The sequence below is a fragment of the Doryrhamphus excisus genome, chromosome 1, assembly GCF_030265055.1.
Source record: "Doryrhamphus excisus isolate RoL2022-K1 chromosome 1, RoL_Dexc_1.0, whole genome shotgun sequence".
Classification (NCBI taxonomy): Eukaryota; Metazoa; Chordata; class Actinopteri; order Syngnathiformes; family Syngnathidae; genus Doryrhamphus; species Doryrhamphus excisus.
In genome coordinates this window covers 37,271,837-37,291,330 of record NC_080466.1, presented here as the reverse complement: position 1 = coordinate 37,291,330, position 19,494 = coordinate 37,271,837, and the positions used below count along the sequence as shown (strand labels likewise).

Genomic DNA, 19,494 nt, shown 5'->3' with positions numbered 1-19,494 from the left:
CTGAACATGCAAACTCCACACAGAGATAGCCGAGGGTGGAATTGAACCCTGGTCTCCTCGCTGTGAGGTCTGCGCGCTAACCACCCGTATTGCAATTTCATTAAAAAAAAAAAAAAACATGATGTAAGATAGGAACTGGGGTTGTCTGAACTGGGAGTTGTTATGATTCTGTTTCTTTCCATGTGGTAGGTTCCTCCAATAGCTCCATGCAGCATATATTATCTCTCCAGTCTCAGCAACAAACAATATGATTGCAGAAAGCAAACCAACAAATATTATTGATCCCTAGCACACACAAGACAGCTAATCAATGAATATATACCCCCCCCCCCACACACACAGACGGCACAACAAAATCAATTTTGAGGAAAGATGAGGCATCAGCAAGTCAAGTGAAGTAGTTAGAAGCATATCCAGCATGCTGTGTAATGGGACACATTTAAAAAAAAAAAAAAAAACGACTGTGGGAGGTCGCAGTGAGAAATGTAACAAACAGGTGGTGACTTGTGTTTGAACTCAAAATAGGAATTTCTGTAATTGTTTATCTCAGTATCTGGTCACACACACTTTTACTTTCTGGCCTCACACAGATGATTTATTGATCTGAACAGTCTCCGAAGAACCTGCATAATTGTTTCATCACATCGCCATTATCGCCCCCATCATGAGCAGGGTGTCAAAAAGTTTGAAAAGTCCCAAAAGGGTCAATCTTTCAATACTATATTGAAAAGAGCATTCTTCTTCATACATTTCAGACCGACACAGGCTGCAGTTTTTTATTGCTTCATTTATTGCATGGCCTTCAGACTGACCTAAATTTCATCCTTTTCATTTTCCCTTTTCTTTAGTAATTTACTTTTACAAATGATAACCTCGCCTTTATACCCTGAATGGGTGTATTTAATGAAAACAAACTATGTGCAAAATTATTTCTGATTCAGCAAGAAACATTTTTCTTTAATTATGTACATTCAAAATGAATGACATTAAATGACATGTTGTCAATTGTCAGTTTACTAAAAGTCCACCACACCACCCCAAAAAAATAAATAAATCGGCTTATCACATGGTCAAAAGAGAAAGAAAGCAAAGCCACATTCAGTATGAGATTCTTCTCATCATAAGGCAAGAGTATCTGTGGCAGAAATAGCTGCAGGGTGAGAACTACTATATATAGGCAGTGTTGTTAGCATGAAACTATGTCAAAGGCGCACACATATCCCACGGGGGTTAATGTGTAAGCCACATGTCAAAGTCCACCGTCAGAATAAGTAGAAGGCAGGCAAAAAAAGAACTCCCATTTCAGAAAATACTACCGTTTGTGGAGGTAGACTGATCCTTAGTTCACAGAATCAAAAACACGTAAAAAAAATCACATTAAAACATCTTTACATGCAGCACATCATAATAAATATGTTTGACTTTAATTAAAAATACTTTCATAAAATTAGCAGATGGGATATATATATTGTGCAGTTTAGGAATAACACAAAAATAACGCAAAAACACAGCATCAATAATATCAAGCCCGTATATATTCCCAATAATAATACACCAATCCACAAAAAACAAATTACATTATAACACTATACAGTGGAACCTCGGTTAGCGCCTGCCCCGGTTAGCATGTTTTTCAGTGAGTCGAAAATGTACGGCACAATTTTGCCTACATTTGCATACATTTTCCAGTTAGCGTACACTATGTTGTGTATTTTGTTGTCAGTAAATCAGTAAAACGTCCTTGTTAGCATCCTTAGCTTGCTAACAAGTCAGTCATCAGCAACTGACTCTCAAAAATGTTAACAAAAGAGACGTTTTTGTTGTTTTACATGCATAAAACAGTTGTAAATGCATACAGATGATGAATGAAACATTTACTGTACTCCTCGTTGCTATGTGCTATGTGCTCTAAACACCCGCCCACCAAAGTTCTCTGATTGGCTGAAGACGCAATTTTACTAAACCTTAGCCAATCCTCATTGCTTATGTGGTTATCTCACCCCATCCCTTGTCACTCTGCAACACACTCACAGCGCTGCAGATTAGTTATGAAGTTGGTGATATATTACCCCTTACTAAAAAAAGTAACGTTATTTTAAACGCCGTTATTCCCATCACTGGAGATCAACGCCTTCCTCTTCAAAACCACCATCCAGTTTTGTCGCGAGTTATTTCCCAAATTCAATCGTGTTCTTTATCAAAATTCTGGCAACTTTCTTTGGCTCCATTTTGGTTTACTGCAGTGAGAAACAATATTGAATTAAAAAAAATTATTTGTGGCAAAACCGGGAAGTGGTGTTGAAAAGGAAGGTGTTCATCTTGCTAACACATTGTGTCTTTGGGAACATCAGGAATCGTAAAAAAATGACCTTATTTGTTCATTTATCCCTTTAATTTATATCTATTTCAATTGTTTTCTGCTTGTTAAACTATAAAAATGTGTTTTTTTGTTAACATTTTGTTCCATAATTAATGGAATTTACATTGTTTTTTATGGGAAGTCTCTTTTGGTTAGTCAGACCTTCAGGAATAAATTAATGATGCTAACCAAGGATCCACTGTAGATCACGTTTAAAAAAAACTCAAAAACATGCATCAGATTTTGAAGAAAAGTTGCTATGAGATATATATTGTATATATTGTATATGAGATATATTGTACATGTTGTATATGAGAGGCTAACTTGTGTTTGGAGTCAGAAAAGAACAGTTAATTGTGATGAGTCACTAAAACTGAATAAAAAGGTTATCTGAGGAAGCCAAAAATGCTGACTGATGCACCTGATGCAACTTCTTCAAAACTTTCTGCACATAGTCGACAAATAATTTTCACGTACGGGGTAAAAAAAAAACGAGGTCTTTCTGTCATCCTTCAATGCATCGTTGCAGCATTATGCCTTATTTGATTCACAGTAAGTGCGTTCCCTTTGAACAGATAATTGCATGCACTGACTTACACGTAAAACTACCTTGCTATCTCATCGTGCAAGATATACATGAATTAATTCAATTTAGGATTAATGAGTGAGATCGAGAGCCTTTCTGAAAAACAATTTAACACTTGAAGTGAGAGCTGAATTGCCACAAGACTGAAGACTTCCTTTGCCAAAAAAAAAAAAAGCTCAGAATTTACAGAGCAAGCGTTCTGTCTACACCCAAACAAAGTAAGCAATTTCATCCAGGTCGACGGGATAGTCTGTGAGGTGCAATGGCTCTTTGATATCAAACCTCTCCCCTTTATAGCTCTTCCAGCGACCAGCAGGAAGGTAAATATCACGTTCTTGCTTCCCAGGTTCTAAAACTGGGGCTACCATAAGATCATCTCCAATCAGGAACTGGGAGTCAATTTTATATGCTGTCTCATCACCCGTGGCGATCCACCACAAAGGTCGTATGATCGGGTCTCCGGTGTCCAGCACCTCACCGGCCAGCTCCAGAACCCGTGGCGCGACAATACTCTGATGGAGAGCTGTATATTTGCGAGCGATTTCAACCACCTCGTTGTCATATTCCCACGGTGGGATAGAAAACTGCATGGAAGGCATGAAAGCGGATAATTCCAGCCAGCGAATGTAGAGTTCTCGATCAGGTAATGCCCGATTTCCATCTGTGCGGTTCAGATAAGCATTCCCTCCGATCATGTCTGGTAGAATGAACTGATAACCCAGAATGCTGATGGTGAGTACTGTGGGAATAAGAGATTTGAGCCCCAACTCATAGCCCCACACAGAGTCCCTGTCAATAGGTCTGAAAAAGCATGATATGTTCTGAGATTGGTAGCCGCTACGCAGCTCTGCTCTGTCATTATACGGAATAGCCATCTCTGTGTAGCGTCTCGTGAAAAAACTTGGATCCCGGATGGGAGTTCTGGTGCTGAATTTCCATGGTAAGTAGTTGGTCTCGCCAGCGTCGAATTTGAAAGAGGACACTCCATATTTGAAGCGGAGGGACCGAAGCTGAAAAGCAAACCAGTCACGAGCTTCGGGGTTTGTGAAGTCCACAATACCGCCTATGCCGTTCCACCAGCGCACCAACGCCGGCAGATGACCTGTAGGCTCTCGAACAAACAGCCCCCTCTCCACGCAAGTATGGAAGTTCGCAGAGTCGTAGTTGACAAAAGGGTGAATCCAGAGGGACACAAGAAATCCATCTGATTTGAGCTTTTGAAACATGGAAGAGGCATTCGGGAACTTGACTGGGTCAAAGTCGAATTCTCCATAGCGAGGCGTGTAACGGTCATCGAGTTCCAAGTGGCTACAGTTAAAATTATGCTTGCGAATGTTGGCAGCATATGTCAAAAGCTTTTCCTGATCAATGTCAGTCCTATGAAGTGCCCATGTGGACCAAATAGGATGCTGAAACATGGCTTTAGCAGGTACTTTATTTGGTTTGTTGAAGTACCTACGGACCATGTACTTGTGTATGGATGTAACATCCAAACCCACGCATACTCTGTAGCTAAGTTCAGCGCAAGGAGCCTCCCATGGGTTTGGCTTAAACGGACTGTCATTGTAACGAGCTTGGAAGTACATGGTCTTCTCTGTGTCGTTCCAGCCGAGGTGGAACGGTACAGAATTATTAATTTTAATAGCCGTGGCATTGGAGGAAAGCCAATAGCTTTCCAAGATTCCCCCAAATTCATTGCGGTTTGAGTAGATGTCGCTAGTAACAAAAGGTTTGGGAGACTGTTGTCCTGAGATCGAAATAGGCCAGTGTTGAATAGCTGACACCGCGCCACCATACCAATGGGCAAACTTGTATGTCATGGCGTGCTCGACAGAAATATCTGGAACCAGTTCCTCCCAGCGTACACGATAGCACTGCACTGTGTCTTTGGGCCGCACTGTCTCAATGAAGAAGTTGAGGCTTCTGTCAGTGGTGCGTCCACAGCTAAGAAGCTCTCCTTCTTTAGTGCAAGAGTCCAAATCCAATGTCCCTGATCTGTTGGAAATTACCCAAGCATTAACCCAAGATGAGATGTTCGTAAAAGTATTTCAAAAATAATTGCATAAATACATTGTCTTAATCTAAAGGTAAGCAAAAGTTACTCACCTGAAATCCATTCTGAAAACAATAGCGCCTCCCTGGTTGCGAATAATGTAGCCATCTTTATTTAGATCCAGCAGCTGAGTCTTCAGTAACTCAGCTTTTCGGAGAGAGGCAATGTAATAAGACCACGCAGTCACTGCAGCTATCACCAGTACCAGACCAAGAACTCCTGCTCCCACTATGGGTCTGGTGTCCTTGCTGTGTTTTTGCTTGGGGATAACATCTGTAATTGTGCCTCCCGCTCCCCCTGGTACAACCTGGTACATGACTTGCGCTGCTCACCCACCAACTCCTTGGGTTGACACTCAACAGATCATTGAATTGTTCTCAGGGGAATCCTCTTCGTTGCTCTTTGTCTGTCATAAAGAGAGAGATTTTGTGCGATTACATAACGTGACATAGTTTAGAATGACAGTATAGTAGGGGTACAGGGTTTTCAGTACAGACTACTAAATTCGGCACAGAGGCAGACTCATTTCCCACATGGTAAACATGAAGTGTACAAATACAGTGAAGGCCAGCCAGGAGTCGTGACTAGTGCCAAGGAGAAACCAAAGATTAGAAACCATTTACCGTCTCCTGTTTGGTAAGACTTCGCATTGACGGTGGAATATGTAAGTAGACATGTGGAAAAGATGAAACCAGTGTTCCGTCATTTTCCAGAACAGGGCTACAATCTGAGTATGACTGCACTGCAAGTAATAAGGAACTTCTATTATATCGTTATAGAAATAAAATAACTGTTGCACTCCTCTGCATGTAAACAAGAAAAGTTAATATTTTCATATTTCATTTTCATTTCATTTCATTTTCTCCCGCTTTTCTTCACAAGGCTCACGGGAGGTGCTGGAGCCTATCCCAGCTGTCTTCAGGCGAGAGGCGGGGTACACCCTGGACTGGTCGCCAGCCAATCACAGGACACATATAGACAAACAACCATTCACACTCACATTCATACCTATGGACAATTTGGAGTGGCCAATTAACCTAGCATGTTTTTGGAATGTGGGAGGAAACCGGAGTACCCACGAGGAGAACATGAGATGGCCGAGGGTGGAATTGAACCCTGGTCTCCTAGCTGTGAGGTCTGCGCGCTAACCACTCGACCGCCGTGCTGCCCTATTTTCATATTTATTTTAGTATTTTATTTAGCATTTGTTGGAGATTTATCTGCTAGCTAGGTTGATGGGCCGAACCATGATCTTAATATGGAGGTACATACATCCTGAACAACGATCATGGCCCCTACAATAAAGGAATACAATGATACATCACCATAATTCCATTGGTTTGTGAATATGTAAATTTTGTCATGCAGCCTCTCCAACTATTTAGTACATTTGTCAGCTCAAAGCCTGTGAACTTTATGTAAACTTTAAAAGCGTGTTTGAGATTTAAACAACAAATCCACTGCCAATTATCCACCAGAGGATGAGATGCACTCTCCCTGCTGCATTTTAAACACACAACTTCAACCAAAGTCATTTGTATGGGAGGAACTGAAGGCAGAAAGGGGGGATTTTGGCCTTAGAGCTGTGCCAATCCAAGGAGGCAGAGGAAAGCATACTAAACTTTCTGCTTCACCAAGCAAAACAAAGCCAAGCTGGAAGTAAACTGACTCCTTCTGGCTAGTTTGAAAAACCTGAGGAAAAAAAAAAAATACGACAATGTCTGCATGTTTCGCGTCCAAACATTGATGTTAGTAACTGTGGCTTACATTGCACATCAGATAAAAGATAAGCCAGTCCTCTTGGTAATTCCCCTTACTATTAATTACCAATCAAATTGACTGATTCTGTGTTCAACCACCCTCGGTATGGATTTTCCCCCGGCAACACAAGAGATAAGATAAAGCCATCATTAATTAACCCAGCACCGAAAGCTGGTTCCTCTCCAGCTGCAGTGCCCAGGCAGGAAGCAAGACAAACAGATTTACTGCATCTGAGTCCTATTCTAAAAGGAAGCCAAGAGGGGCTGTTCAGGCAACACAACACTGTTTTTACCGAAGCAGATAACAATATTGGGGTTTGTTTACCACTATTACATTTGGGAGCATAACATGGTAAACCAAAGAGTGTGAACAGCATGTAAGCATGAATACAGCGTATGTACTACAGTGTCAAATCGTCATGCATTGTCACGCCCAACTCATTGGGTCCACGAGAACAAGACAATATGAAATTTTCATTCATTCATTTTCTACCGCTTATCCTCACAAGGGTCGCAGGGGGTGCTGGAGCCTATCCCAGCTGTCTTCGGGCGAGAGGCGGGGTACACCCTGGACTGGTGGCCAGCCAATCACAGGGCACATATAGACAAACAACCATTCACACTCACATTCATACCTATGGACAATTTGGAGTGGCTAATTAACCTAGCATGTTTTTGGAACGTGGGAGGAAACCGGAGTACCCGGAGAAAACCCACGTATGCACGGGGAGAACATGCAAACTCCACACAGAGATGGCCGAGAGTGGAATTGAACCCTGGTCTCCTAGCTGTGAGGTCTGCGCGCTTGATGTTCAATTGTGCTAATTAAAAAAAAAGGTCCCAAAAACCAACGTGTGATGGGAGAATGTTGAGAGATGCAGTTTTACATTAACAAGTTTATTTGTTATTATAGCTGGAATGAAGGTGTTTAACTCCATTTTTTTTGTCTCTCCTGTCATGATCCGCACTTGTTTTGGTCTGCTGCACCCTGTTGTCTCTGTTCTGTCCTGCAGCGGACTCCTGCCTTGCTCTCCTGGTCTGCACATCTGTTGCCCATCAGCCATTAGGCCTTCTTATACCACTCCACTGCCCTGTGATTGGCTGGCCACCAGTCCAGGGTGTACCCCGCCTCTTGCCCAAAGACAGCTGGGATAGGCTCCAGCACCCCCCGCGACCCTCGTGAGGAAAAGCGGTAGAAAATGAATGAAGGAATGAATACCACTCCACTTCCAGATCGTTCGCCTTATCATGTCTTTTCATGCCTGTAACTTGCACGCGTCATTTTTGCTCTTGACCTTTTGTCTCGCTGTCTTACTCGTATTTTTTCTGCCTAGTGTCTGTAAGTAGTTGAGCAACTTGGTAAATCCTTATTTGCTACTTTGTATGTACTTTTAGCTTCCCAGTGACCTTCTGTCACTGGCGTCTTTTGTTGTACTTTGATTTTCCTCCTCTGTGAGTGCTACTTTTTTATACAGTACATTGGTCTCTGCTCTGGGGTCCTCAACACCTGGCACAAGTGCCACCCAGCGTAACATCTCTTACAGCACTTTTTCCATCAAATGTCAATGAGATGCAAATTAGAAGATAGCAGCCAATAGCAACTTTTCTTACTTTTCTCAATAAAGGCAAAAGTGTATTTATCCCACTCATGACTCATTTATATGCATTGACAAGTGGGGTGCGCTTAGAAGAACAATCATAAAAATCTACAATAGGCCTATCCCAATAACAAATCATAATCATTGCGCATGTAATTACACTGAATGAGTAGGGTGTCCATGCAATTGCTGGAGCTTCTCTGTGCCTGGCTGATAGCTGAAAGATAAGCTGTCTGATGAAAGCTTTCCATTTATCCATTTGTTACAATATGCTGGATTCATGTTACTGTGTATTTTAAGTAGTGATGGGAATTCCTGCTATTTTCAAAGAGCCAGTTCTTATGGCTCAGCGTGCTTGTCTTTTCTTCTTCCAACAGCACTGATGGATGTACAGTTCTAATGTGCCTGAGCAATATGAAATGTTAATCTTTGCTTTTTCATTATCCATGTAGCTGAAATGTGTCTAGTGAGTCTCGCTTCTCTTCTCTGTCTCTGTGTGTGCCTGTGCTGTCTGTAACACCCACCTGTGCCCCGCCTGCACAAAACACACCCAAACTCATGCAGTTGAGCAATCATAAATAGGGGGAAAGACATGTAAACTTGTGGGGGAAACATTTTTGAAAATTGTCTAATTAACCTGAAAAAATCCCTCTGCATACCCCCTGTTAAATACTATATTTACTTTGATATCCAAATATTTGTATTCATTGTTTTAAAAACACCTGATTTTTTTTAAAATAATCGTTACTTTGTTGACTCCCTAAATAATTTACAATAAAAATCTATGACTTCGGGCTGCACGGCGGTCTAGTGGTTAGCCCACAGGCCTCACAGATAGGAGACCCGAATTCAATTCCACCCTCGGCCATCTCTGTGTGGAGTTTGAATATTCTCCCCGTGCATGCGTGGGTTTTCTCCCACATACCAAAAACATGCTAGGTTAATTGCCAACTCCAAATTGTCCATAGGTATGAATGTGAGTGTGAATGGTTGTTTGTCTATACTGTATGTGCCCTGTGATTGGCTGGCGACCAGTCCAGGGTGACCCCGCCTCTCTCCCCGAAGACAGCTGGGATAGGCTCCAGCACCCCCACCACCACCACCACCACCCTTGTGAGGATAAGCGATACAAAATGAATGAATATTTATCACTCTATAAATAAATCTGTCAAATGTAGTCAGCCAAGTCCACCCCTAGCTTTGAATGTCAGCCCCTGAAAGGTTAAGTTCCAAACCAAACTGCCTTGTCATTGACGTTAAAGGAGGACATTTGGACTAGTCTTTGTCTGCGGTGTAAGGTGAGAAAGATTAATATCTACATTGTCAGCTATTCTATGGTGACAGTAAACACAAACATGCTGATGGGAGTCATCACCAGGCTGAGGGGGGTGGGGGGAAGAGCACGAGCGCGTGCATGCAATCATCTTAACGTCATCTCGCTAATTACTTAACGTAATGAATTCAAACAATAAGGAGATATCGAACACAGCAATATATACGTGGATATACGTGGAAAACATCTTCTTGACAGTCTGGTGACAGTGGTTATGTATGTGTTGTGTGAGACTAGTGAGGCAAAGTTAACGGAGGGAAAACATCCAACGAAACACACATGACTTACAAAATAAAAACCGTGCAAGCGGTCTCTTCCAGCGTATTTCAGTCACTTATTATAAAAAGTATTTTTTTTCTTACCGAACAGTGTAGAAGTCCGCTTCGAACCAGACACAAGCCGTTGCCACAACTCTTGAGTCGAAAAAAAAAACTTCCAAGACAGTTGCGTATCCGCCTTGTTTTCGCGCGCGGCATGATGGGAAGTGTAGTTCGTCGTCACAGTTGTTTTTGACTGAGCTGTAAAGCAGGCCTTTTTGGTAATAAGGGAATTAGCTAACGAATAAAATCATCATTTTTTTTCAGTACTGTATCTACTAACTATAGTTGGCTATTATATGGACTTTATGGTAGCGCCCACAGGAAGCAATTCTATTTGCCCTATTGCAGGGGTGGGCAAACTACGCCCCGGGGGCCACATGCAGCCCACCAGGCATTTGAACCTGGCTCGCCAGTTGCTTTCTAAGTATTTCAACTTTTAACAAACAAACTGGCAACATGACTTACAAGTCGGATGTCTTATTTAGTAAAAAAAAAAAAAAAACACAACAAAACTGTAAAATTAAATGACATAGTTTGTGTTCTGATGTTAAAGTGCTCCTGAAAAAATGAGAACATACAGCTGGTAGTATAACACTTTTACAGATAAAATTAGACAAAAATTATAAGCATAAAATAGTGTGTGTGTTAAATATACATATGTTTTGGCCCCCGGACAATTTTGTTAACTCCACGAGTCAAAATATTTTCCCACCCCATTTGATAATTACAACTTTAAAATATCTGATGCGTACTTGTATTTTTCATTTTTCAAATGCGATTTTAGCCTTTATTGCCCTCCCTTCTAAAATACGGGTGTCGGAAGTCAGGCCTGCAGCTTCTCCTTATTAGTTGTGGGCACATTAAATACTGTCTCACATAAAAACAATTGCAAAGTATTTGCTTTGTCTCCAATACTTCATGACATGGCACATTTTGACTTATGTTGCATTGTTTTTTTTTGCAGGCATAAATTAATTAAAAGTTGAAAAAGAAGATGACGAGCACTGGCAGAGAGATTTTGATGTATTTTTTTTAAGGTAATAAGAACCACAATGCAGTTTGATATACATATATTTTTTTTAAATGACTCAACCAAAACTGAGTATTACACTTGTATCTCATGTTTGTATTTCCCCAAAATGTGCCATGTCTTATTTGGTGCAGCTCATTGGTTTCACTGCTGCCTTCAGTTTTTTGTAGACATAGCCAAAATTCTGTAAGAGAGAAGAGAAAGTACAGGATATTCATGAAAACATATGCACTAAGCCACAATGAGTGGACTAAGCACTGTTATTTCCATCCTGACGCCTTATGACAATACCAGGAAATGTGAAAATACCTGTATTGCAAAGTAAACAATGCCCAAATATGCGGTGATGCATCCACCTAGGAAGAGATCAAATGCAGCAGGTTTTACCCTGTAAGAAGAAAAAAGTAAGTAAACATAACATTTCAACAAACAAACATGAAAACAGATATTTACCTGTACATCACTATCGGCTGGCTCATTTGATCAAAAAATGTAATATCAGGATCCCTGTGTGGAAAATGGTAGCGAATTAAATACTTGTTTCAGCACACACGAGCAGTTGTTGTTAATCAAACCTTTTGTCCTGCCTGAAAGTATGCCTGTGGACTTGCTGTAAGTAACGTTTGAATTCCTGTTCCAGTGAGTTGACGAGCAGGATATGACTGGACTCTTTATCCATTAGCTGAGTGGCCCGAGGGACTGAGGTCAGGAAGGACATGAGACTGGATATTCGATTATCGTGGAAGTCCTGCAAAAAAATCAAAGTGAAAGCACATTGAAGTGTGAATCTTCAAAACATGTCTTTTGTCACTGTTAGATGAAAAGAGACAACACTGAAAGTATGTAATGCTTCCAAATGAACACTAGAGGTCAGCATGGTGTTCACATTCTTAGTAAGGCGCTTACCAACTGGCCTTTGAAGAGCTGCACATCTTTTGGTGAACCCTAAAAAAGACATTAATAATTGTTTTAAAGTTATGAGTCATATAAAGTATATACACAATATAGGGGTGTCCAAACATTTTCCACAGAGAGCCACATACTGAAAATGAAATGGGTGGCTACTTTGATAACTTTATGTACAGTGAAGAAAATAAGTATTTGAACACCCTGCTATTTTGCTATTTCTCCCACTTAGAAATCATGGAGGGGTCTGAAATTTTCATCGTAGGTGCATGTCCACTGTGAGAGAGATAAACTAAAAAGAAAAATCCAGAAATCACAATGCATGATTTTTTAACAATTTATTTGTGTGATACAGCTGCAAATAAGTATTTGAACACCTGTGTATCATCTAGAATTCTGACCCTGAAAGACCTGTTAGTCTGCCCATTAGAAGTCCACCTGCACTCCATGTATCATCCTGAATCAGATGCACCTGTTTGAGGTCGTTAGCTGCATAAAGACACCTGTCCACCCCATACAATCAGTAAGACTTTAACTTGTAACATGGCGAAGACCAAAGAGCTGTCCAAAGACACCAGAGACAAAATTGTACACCTCCACAAGGCTGGAAAGGGCTACGGAGCAATTACCAAGCAGCTTGGTGAAAAAAGGTCCACTGTTGGAGCTATCATTAGAAAATGGAAGAAGCTAAACATGACGGTCAATCTCAATCGGAGTGGAGCCCCATGCAAGATATCACCTCGTGGGGTCTCAATGATTCTAAGAAAGGTGAGGAATCAGCCCAGAACTACACGACAGGACTTGGTCAATGACCTGAAAAGAGCTGGGACCACCGTTTCCAAGGTTACTGTAGGTAATACACTAAGACGTCATGATGTGAAATCATGCATGGCACGAAAGGTTCCCCTGCTTAAACCAGCACATGTCAAGGCCCGTCTTAAGTTTGCATATGACCATTTGGATGATACAGAGGAGTCATGGGAGAAAGTTTTATGGTCAGATGAGACCAAAATAGAACTTTTTGGTCATAATTCCAATAAGCGTGTTTGGAGGAAGAAGAATGAAGAGTACAATCCGAAGAACACCATCCCTACTGTGAAGCATGGGGGTGGTAGCATCATGCTTTGGGGGTGTTTTTCTGCACATGGGACAGGACGAGTGCACTGCATTAAAGAGAGGATGACTGGGGCCGTGTATTGTGAGATTTTGGGGAACAACCTCCTTCCCTCTGTCAGAGCATTGAAGATGGGTCGTGGCTGGGTCTTCCAACACGACAACGACCCGAAGCACACAGCCAGGAAAACCAAGGAGTGGCTCCGTAAGAAGCATATCAAGGTTCTAGCATGGCCCAGCCAGTCTCCAGACCTGAACCCAATCGAAAATCTTTGGAGGGAGCTCAAACTCCGTGTTTCTCAGCGACAGCCCAGAAACCTGACTGATCTAGAGAAGATCTGTGTGGAGGAGTGGGCCAAGATCCCTCCTGCAGTGTGTGCAAACCTGGTGAAAAACTACAGGAAACGTTTGACCTCTGTAATAGCAAACAAAGGCTACTGTACCAAATATTAACATTCATTTTCTCAGGTGTTCAAATACTTATTAGCAGCTGTATCACACAAATAAATTGTTAAAAAAATCATGCATTGTGATTTCTGGATTTTTCTTTTTAGTTTATCTCTCTCACAGTGGACATGCACCTACGATGAAAATTTCAGACCCCTCCATGATTTCTAAGTGGGAGAAATAGCAAAATAGCAGGGTGTTCAAATACTTATTTTCTTCACTGTATATTACATTTTGTAAAACGGCTTAAAAAAACTTCAGTATATTTAAAAACAAGGCTTTGTTTTATCATTAGTTATTAGTATCTACATTTTAGCTTCTTTTTACTCTATTTTTTCCTTTTTTTGGTTTAATGCGCCACAGGCTAATAAAAAACAAGTTGCAGCCAGTCCAGAGCAGGGGTGAGCAAACTGCGGCACACCGGCCACATCAGGCTCGCCATGAGTCTTGATCTGGCCCACTTAGCATTTCCAAATTCTTTTTTTTTTTAAACCTTTAACATTGAAACTGTAGCCGGCAGTGCTACTGTGGCACACTTGAGTCACCAGAATGGTCACATGCAATCACTGCTGCAAGGCATGCTGGGTAGCTTGTGGTACTCTTTCTCCTAACATCTATAAATAACAAAATATGTCGAGGAGGTCATAAGAGTAGAAAACTAGGAGGAGTTAACCTAAATCTGACCTGCGTTATTTCATATCTTGAAATAACGCTTGCAACATGCAAGTTTATTTTAGAAGCATTTGATGAAATCTGAGCTAGCAGAAATACCAGAATATGCAAATAACCACCATATTCTACTATGCCACGTCATAAGCTGCCCAAACATGTCTTTACTTGATGCTTAATTTACACCATAATTACATGTTTTGACTGTGCAGCTGTAGTTTCTATGACAAAATTAATTGTGAATGCTAAGGGCTTTTTTTTGGGGTGTGTGGTTTTTTTTTATTTACTTTTGATCTGGACCAGAGAACCAGACCACAAATGTGGACACAGAGCCGATTCTCACCATGCCTGATAGATGGTACATATAACGTGCCAGTGCCTCTGCTATGATGATGCCATTGCGCTTAAGTTTCCTCAAGTCCGCCTGTGAGCTGTGAAGAGACATTTGCATAGAAAGAACACATCTTTATACCACTAGGGGGCAATAATAATAATAATAATAATAAACATATTTGTGACCTACACTGTGTCCAGCAAGGAGCCCCGTCGCTCAGATTTGGGGTCTTCCAGGTGAGACAGAGTGAAGCCAGGTATCCGACGCAGGCTGTAGCGTTCATGCTCCCAGGCGATTGTGGACTCCCCCAGGTTGATCTTCTTGTGGACCAACCTGGTCTTCACTCCTGGGAATCTGAAGGAAATAACCTGGGTAAAAGTGAGAAAAATTGGTTGGTTGGTTTAAGTGGTGGTGCCTGTCTAATATGCCTTTTTATAAAATTCAGTTTCACCATACAATATAAAATACGCATTAAAGTGTTCATTATAAAACTTTAACTAAATTAATAATCAGTCATCATTCAGTCATGCTCCCTCTAGACTGAACTCTGCTTTATGGCAAATATAAATTGAAAGAAAGCCCAGCAGTGCCATCTAGTGGAGCTTTACAATCACTAGTGGTGCCTTGTCATGGTTTACCTCCTCCAGATGTTGAATGAAGGCGTGCATGGGAGTATCAGGTTTAGGTGGACGGGATACATGCATGTACAGCTCATCATCATTAGCCAACGTATCCAAACACAACACAAATGCCACATTGTCATGAAGAAGACTTGACTCTGGTGAGAACATTTCAAAATGAGACAAATTTTAAAGAGAAGACAACACTTAAAACTCTGAACCGGAACCTGTAACTCACCGGCATGGTCCAGGTTCTCTTCAATCCATCTTTTTGTGCCCAGGTAATTGTACTTTCCTCCTCCAGTGAGAGAGAACATTAAATGATACCTACATGAGAAAGCATAATGACAGAAAAGGTACCTCACTGTGGGAAAAATGTAAATATCTACTGTAGTATTTTATTTGTGACTAACCGGGGTCTGGTACTTGGACTACTGTAAAGCTTATGGAAGAGACGAGCCAGTTCTAGCAAGATGATGACACCACTTCCATTAGAGTCAGCTCCATAGGACAGCCACTGCATAACACAAACAGATTAAATAAACAGATGTATTCCCCTTAACAAAGATGTTAATTGAACTTGTTGATTACATGTAAGTTATGCCCAATCCATCCTTCTTTGGAAAAAGACAACTTTTTTATCCATAAGGTAAGAAAACTCCATCTATAGTCTAAAAAAAAAATCCATCCATCCATTTTCTATGCTGCTTGTCCTCACGAGGGGTGCAGGGGTCTTGCAAAACTTGCAAAATAATAATGCAAAATAATAAAGAATGAATGGATAGAATTTATTGATGATGCAGACATCCTGTACATCCTGGTGAGATCAAATTCAATACTGTTTCTCACCCTCTTTATCAGCTACAGCTTACTTTGGCCCCATGGTGGGTTATTTATAGCATTCATTCATTCATTCATTTTCTACCGCTTATCCTGACAGTTGTCGTGGGGGGTGCTGGAGCCTATCCATATATAGACACCAAATATCACCAAATTTAAATAGTGTTGGATGTACGGGCATGTGAGTCTGCCCATCACCAGCTCTGTCCCTCACAGGAGGAGGAGATAATCCTTCCCCTTGCATATGTTGTCTCATATATTATTTGTATATATATATATATATATATATATATATATATATATATATATATATATATATATATATATATATATATATATATATATATATATATATATATATATATATATATATATATATATATATATATATATATATATATATATATATATATATATATATATATATATATATATATATATATATATATATATATATATATATAATATTTAAGCATGAATAGTCAGACATTTCTCGATAAAGCCAAACTTTTTCAAGAAGCCATTTGTCTCCTTGTATACAAACTGTATGAAATTGTACATTTCATTATTCTTAAAGAACTTGTCTTATCTATTATCTGTTTTGCAGGTAGCAGTAGATTTTTCTTTAGATATAAAGTGAGAGAAATATTAATGTTCTACTACTATTTAGAACTGAAAAGTAAACTTGACAGTGCAGCAAATTACTATTTTGGCAAGCAGGATGTTTCTCTTGCTCATCTTATCTGATGACTTATATATAAGTCTTGTGAATTTATGAATACAGGATAAAGGTGCCTTTTTATGGCATCATTTCAAAATATATTTTAGGAGTAAGCAGCGGTGTGCAAAGAATCTTGGGATATGGGGAGACCATGACGGATAGCAGCGATGCATACCGCAAACAATAGGACAATAAGGCTGGATCTGCAGGAACCTTCAAATTGGGGTAGACATTGATCATCAAATGTAGCCCCCAAACATTACAGCCACTGAATTGAAGCACAGATTTATGTTTTCTTAGGCATCAAACTCACCGGTGCTAGTCCGTAGGAATCGTAATGGGCGGTGATCACAATAGTGGGTATGTCTTGGCCTGTTCCAGGAAGCACTCCCTAAATACATCCATAAATTCATAATTAGTACAACTGTGAATAATTGGAAAAAAGTATTTTCTATCTGCATTGTGACTTACTTCCAGTGTGACCAAAGCGCTGTCTGTGATGGCCTTGATGGGAGAATTGTTGCTCACTAAGATTTGAAAGGCTGTCGCTGTCACCATACTTTGCAGGACTGCCACAGATGAAAACATATCGCACTAGTTAAAAAGTTACATGCTGCACAGTGAGTATTGTGTATGTTTTTATTATTTTCCAATATCTGCTTCTTAGTAGCAGTGTCAGCTGTCACCTCGAATGAATATTGGCAAGGTCCGTGTGGATGCAGCCCGCTTGACCTCCTCATACATATAAAGAAGCTGCTCATCCTCAGGGGCCACATACACTGGCATTAGGGTCTCCTTCATCAAGGCTTCACTCTCACTTACCATGAAGGACTAGCAGACACAGAATGATATATATATTGTTTAAAAAATAAAACTGTAGAGTTGGTTGAAAAGAGCTCGTACCCGGATTGTTTCATGTGGTACACTTGAGATGTTTTGTGGCAGCAGGATGAGAATGGCAGCAGCGTTTTGTCTCTGAGCTTCATTGTAGGCTGTTGTGGTGAAGTCTGCTACCCTCATGATGACACAGCGGCGGGTCAGCACCGGCTCGTCAGAAGAGCGGGCCTCGGCTACCACAATGACACCACGGCAACCTAAATATCCATTAAAATGACCATGAATATATTCAGCCTAATCATTAGATGTCATTTGGTTCTAATGCTATCATTTTAAATATTACTAAAATGACACAAAATAACAACGCATATGTAATTATAAATAATAATTTGCATACCTAGAAAAGTAATATAAATGTGATGATATATTGATATAAAAATATAATAAAAATATTAATAGGGCGGCACGGTGGTGTAGACCTCACAGCTAGGAGACCAGGGGCTCCAGGGTTCAATCCCACCCTCGGGCATCTCTGTGTGGAGTTTGCATGTTCTCCCCGTGCATGCGTGGGTTTTCTCCGGGTACTCCGGTTTCCTCCCACATTCCAAAAACATGCTAGGTTAATTGGTGACTCCAAATTGTCCATAGGTATGAATGTGAGTGTGAATGGTTGTTTGTCTATATGTGCCCTGTGATTGGCTGGCGACCAGTCTAGGGTGTACCCCGCCTTACGCCCGAAGACAGCTGGGATAGGCTCCAGCAGCCCCCGCGACCCTCGTGAGGAAAAGCGGTAGAAAATGAATGAATGAATATTAATAATATTAATAATTAATAATATTTTTATTATATGTGTATATTATTATGTTTATTAATAATTTATTATTATAAAATAAGTGAAATGCCATTTTTGTGTGAGCAGCTTTCCACAAATATAAAAATCTAATAAAAATAATTCCTTAATATTAGAAAAGTTTGACAAAATATGTATACAAAAAAAAACATAAAGGTAGGGGGAGAGTAGTAAAAATAATGTAAAATTAAATAATGAGCCTATTTTTTAAATTAAATAATTTAAATAATAAATTAAATAAATTAAAAAAAATTAAACTTTTCCACCCAGAATAAACCATTGTAAAAAAAGACATGATTAAAAATTGTGAATTGTTAAATCACCAAAATATTAAAAATTGCATCAATCCTGTGCAGTCTCACTTCATCTAGAATAACAAACTAGAATAACAAACATGTTGCAGCATGCCTTTGTCAGTCAAAACAAAGTGAACCTTATTATCCAAGTAGAGCCAATTGTTGTGTACCTAATGTTGTGGCAAGCGAGTTCACATATAGGATGCCACATTGATATCATTAACCCATACAAACTGACCATTTATGTTATGTATTGGTTATGAATTGTGAGGCTTACCGTGCTTCTGTTTTACCAGGTTGTAGTGTTGCATCCTGTGGGCAGTGAACTCATAGGAGGATGCAGCAGAGAGAGTGGAGCCATGCAGAGCGTGGACACAGAGCAGCAATACTATGACGACAACCTTCAAATCCTGCAAAAGCATGATGCCACGTGTTGCTTGGTGCTTGTTGTTGGGGTCTTGACTATGGAAAAAAAAAGCAGACAATAGGCTTTAAGCAAGGCACAGGATACACAAACTGAACTGTGTACAAAAAATAGGTTACTTTTCATGACTTGGTAGGTTTATGTATCCAAAATGAGCATTATAAAATCTATTTACTACATACTGTACATTATATATAGCAGTAGTTTGCTCACCTTTAATGATGCAACATAACACAACAGTATAAACACAGCAAGATTTCTCACCTCATAAAATGTTAAGGTCTCCCTCGGCTCCCCACGCTCTCTTCCCAAGTACACACTAAGTTGTCACTCAAGGCTTCTAGGTAAGCCATCATTCACCATCTGCTCCCAAGGGATCAGCTTGAGGCTAATCACAA

The 19,494-nt window shown here is 40.2% G+C and overlaps 2 protein-coding genes across 2 annotated transcripts; both read right to left on the bottom strand.

Annotated features, from left to right (window-relative positions):
- Window positions 1–470: 470 nt before the first annotated feature.
- Window positions 471–10,217, bottom strand: myorg (myogenesis regulating glycosidase (putative)). Its single transcript, XM_058091353.1, has 3 exons — window positions 10,052–10,217; window positions 5,052–5,404; window positions 471–4,940 (listed from the first exon to the last, which is right to left on the bottom strand). The coding sequence occupies exons 2-3, from the start codon at window positions 5,312–5,314 to the stop codon at window positions 3,149–3,151; spliced, it is 2,055 nt and encodes a 684-aa protein (XP_057947336.1). The 5' UTR covers window positions 5,315–5,404; window positions 10,052–10,217; the 3' UTR covers window positions 471–3,148.
- A 593-nt stretch (window positions 10,218–10,810) lies between these two features.
- zgc:109965 (Nicalin-1-like) lies at window positions 10,811–19,451 on the bottom strand. Its single transcript, XM_058073706.1, has 16 exons — window positions 19,361–19,451; window positions 18,950–19,134; window positions 17,593–17,783; window positions 17,376–17,520; window positions 17,161–17,258; window positions 17,003–17,080; window positions 15,542–15,645; window positions 15,367–15,455; window positions 15,147–15,286; window positions 14,698–14,876; window positions 14,518–14,605; window positions 11,946–11,984; window positions 11,615–11,787; window positions 11,493–11,546; window positions 11,349–11,427; window positions 10,811–11,223 (listed from the first exon to the last, which is right to left on the bottom strand). The coding sequence occupies exons 1-16, from the start codon at window positions 19,363–19,365 to the stop codon at window positions 11,161–11,163; spliced, it is 1,710 nt and encodes a 569-aa protein (XP_057929689.1). The 5' UTR covers window positions 19,366–19,451; the 3' UTR covers window positions 10,811–11,160.
- Window positions 19,452–19,494: the final 43 nt, after the last annotated feature.

Bases quoted from the DNA above. Each gene is read 5' to 3' on its own strand.
- myorg (XM_058091353.1), bottom strand. From the start codon at position 5,314: ATGTACCAGGTTGTACCAGGGGGAGCGGGAGGCACAATTACAGATGTT. The intron at 4,941-5,051 runs GTGAGTAACTTT...AATTTCCAACAG, and splicing joins GTTTTCAGAATGGATTTCAG to ATCAGGGACATTGGATTTGG.
- zgc:109965 (XM_058073706.1), bottom strand. The intron at 11,547-11,614 runs GTTTGATTAACA...TTTTCCACACAG, and splicing joins ACTTTCAGGCAGGACAAAAG to GGATCCTGATATTACATTTT. The intron at 11,224-11,348 runs GTATTTTCACAT...TCTCTCTTACAG, and splicing joins TTGTTTACTTTGCAATACAG to AATTTTGGCTATGTCTACAA.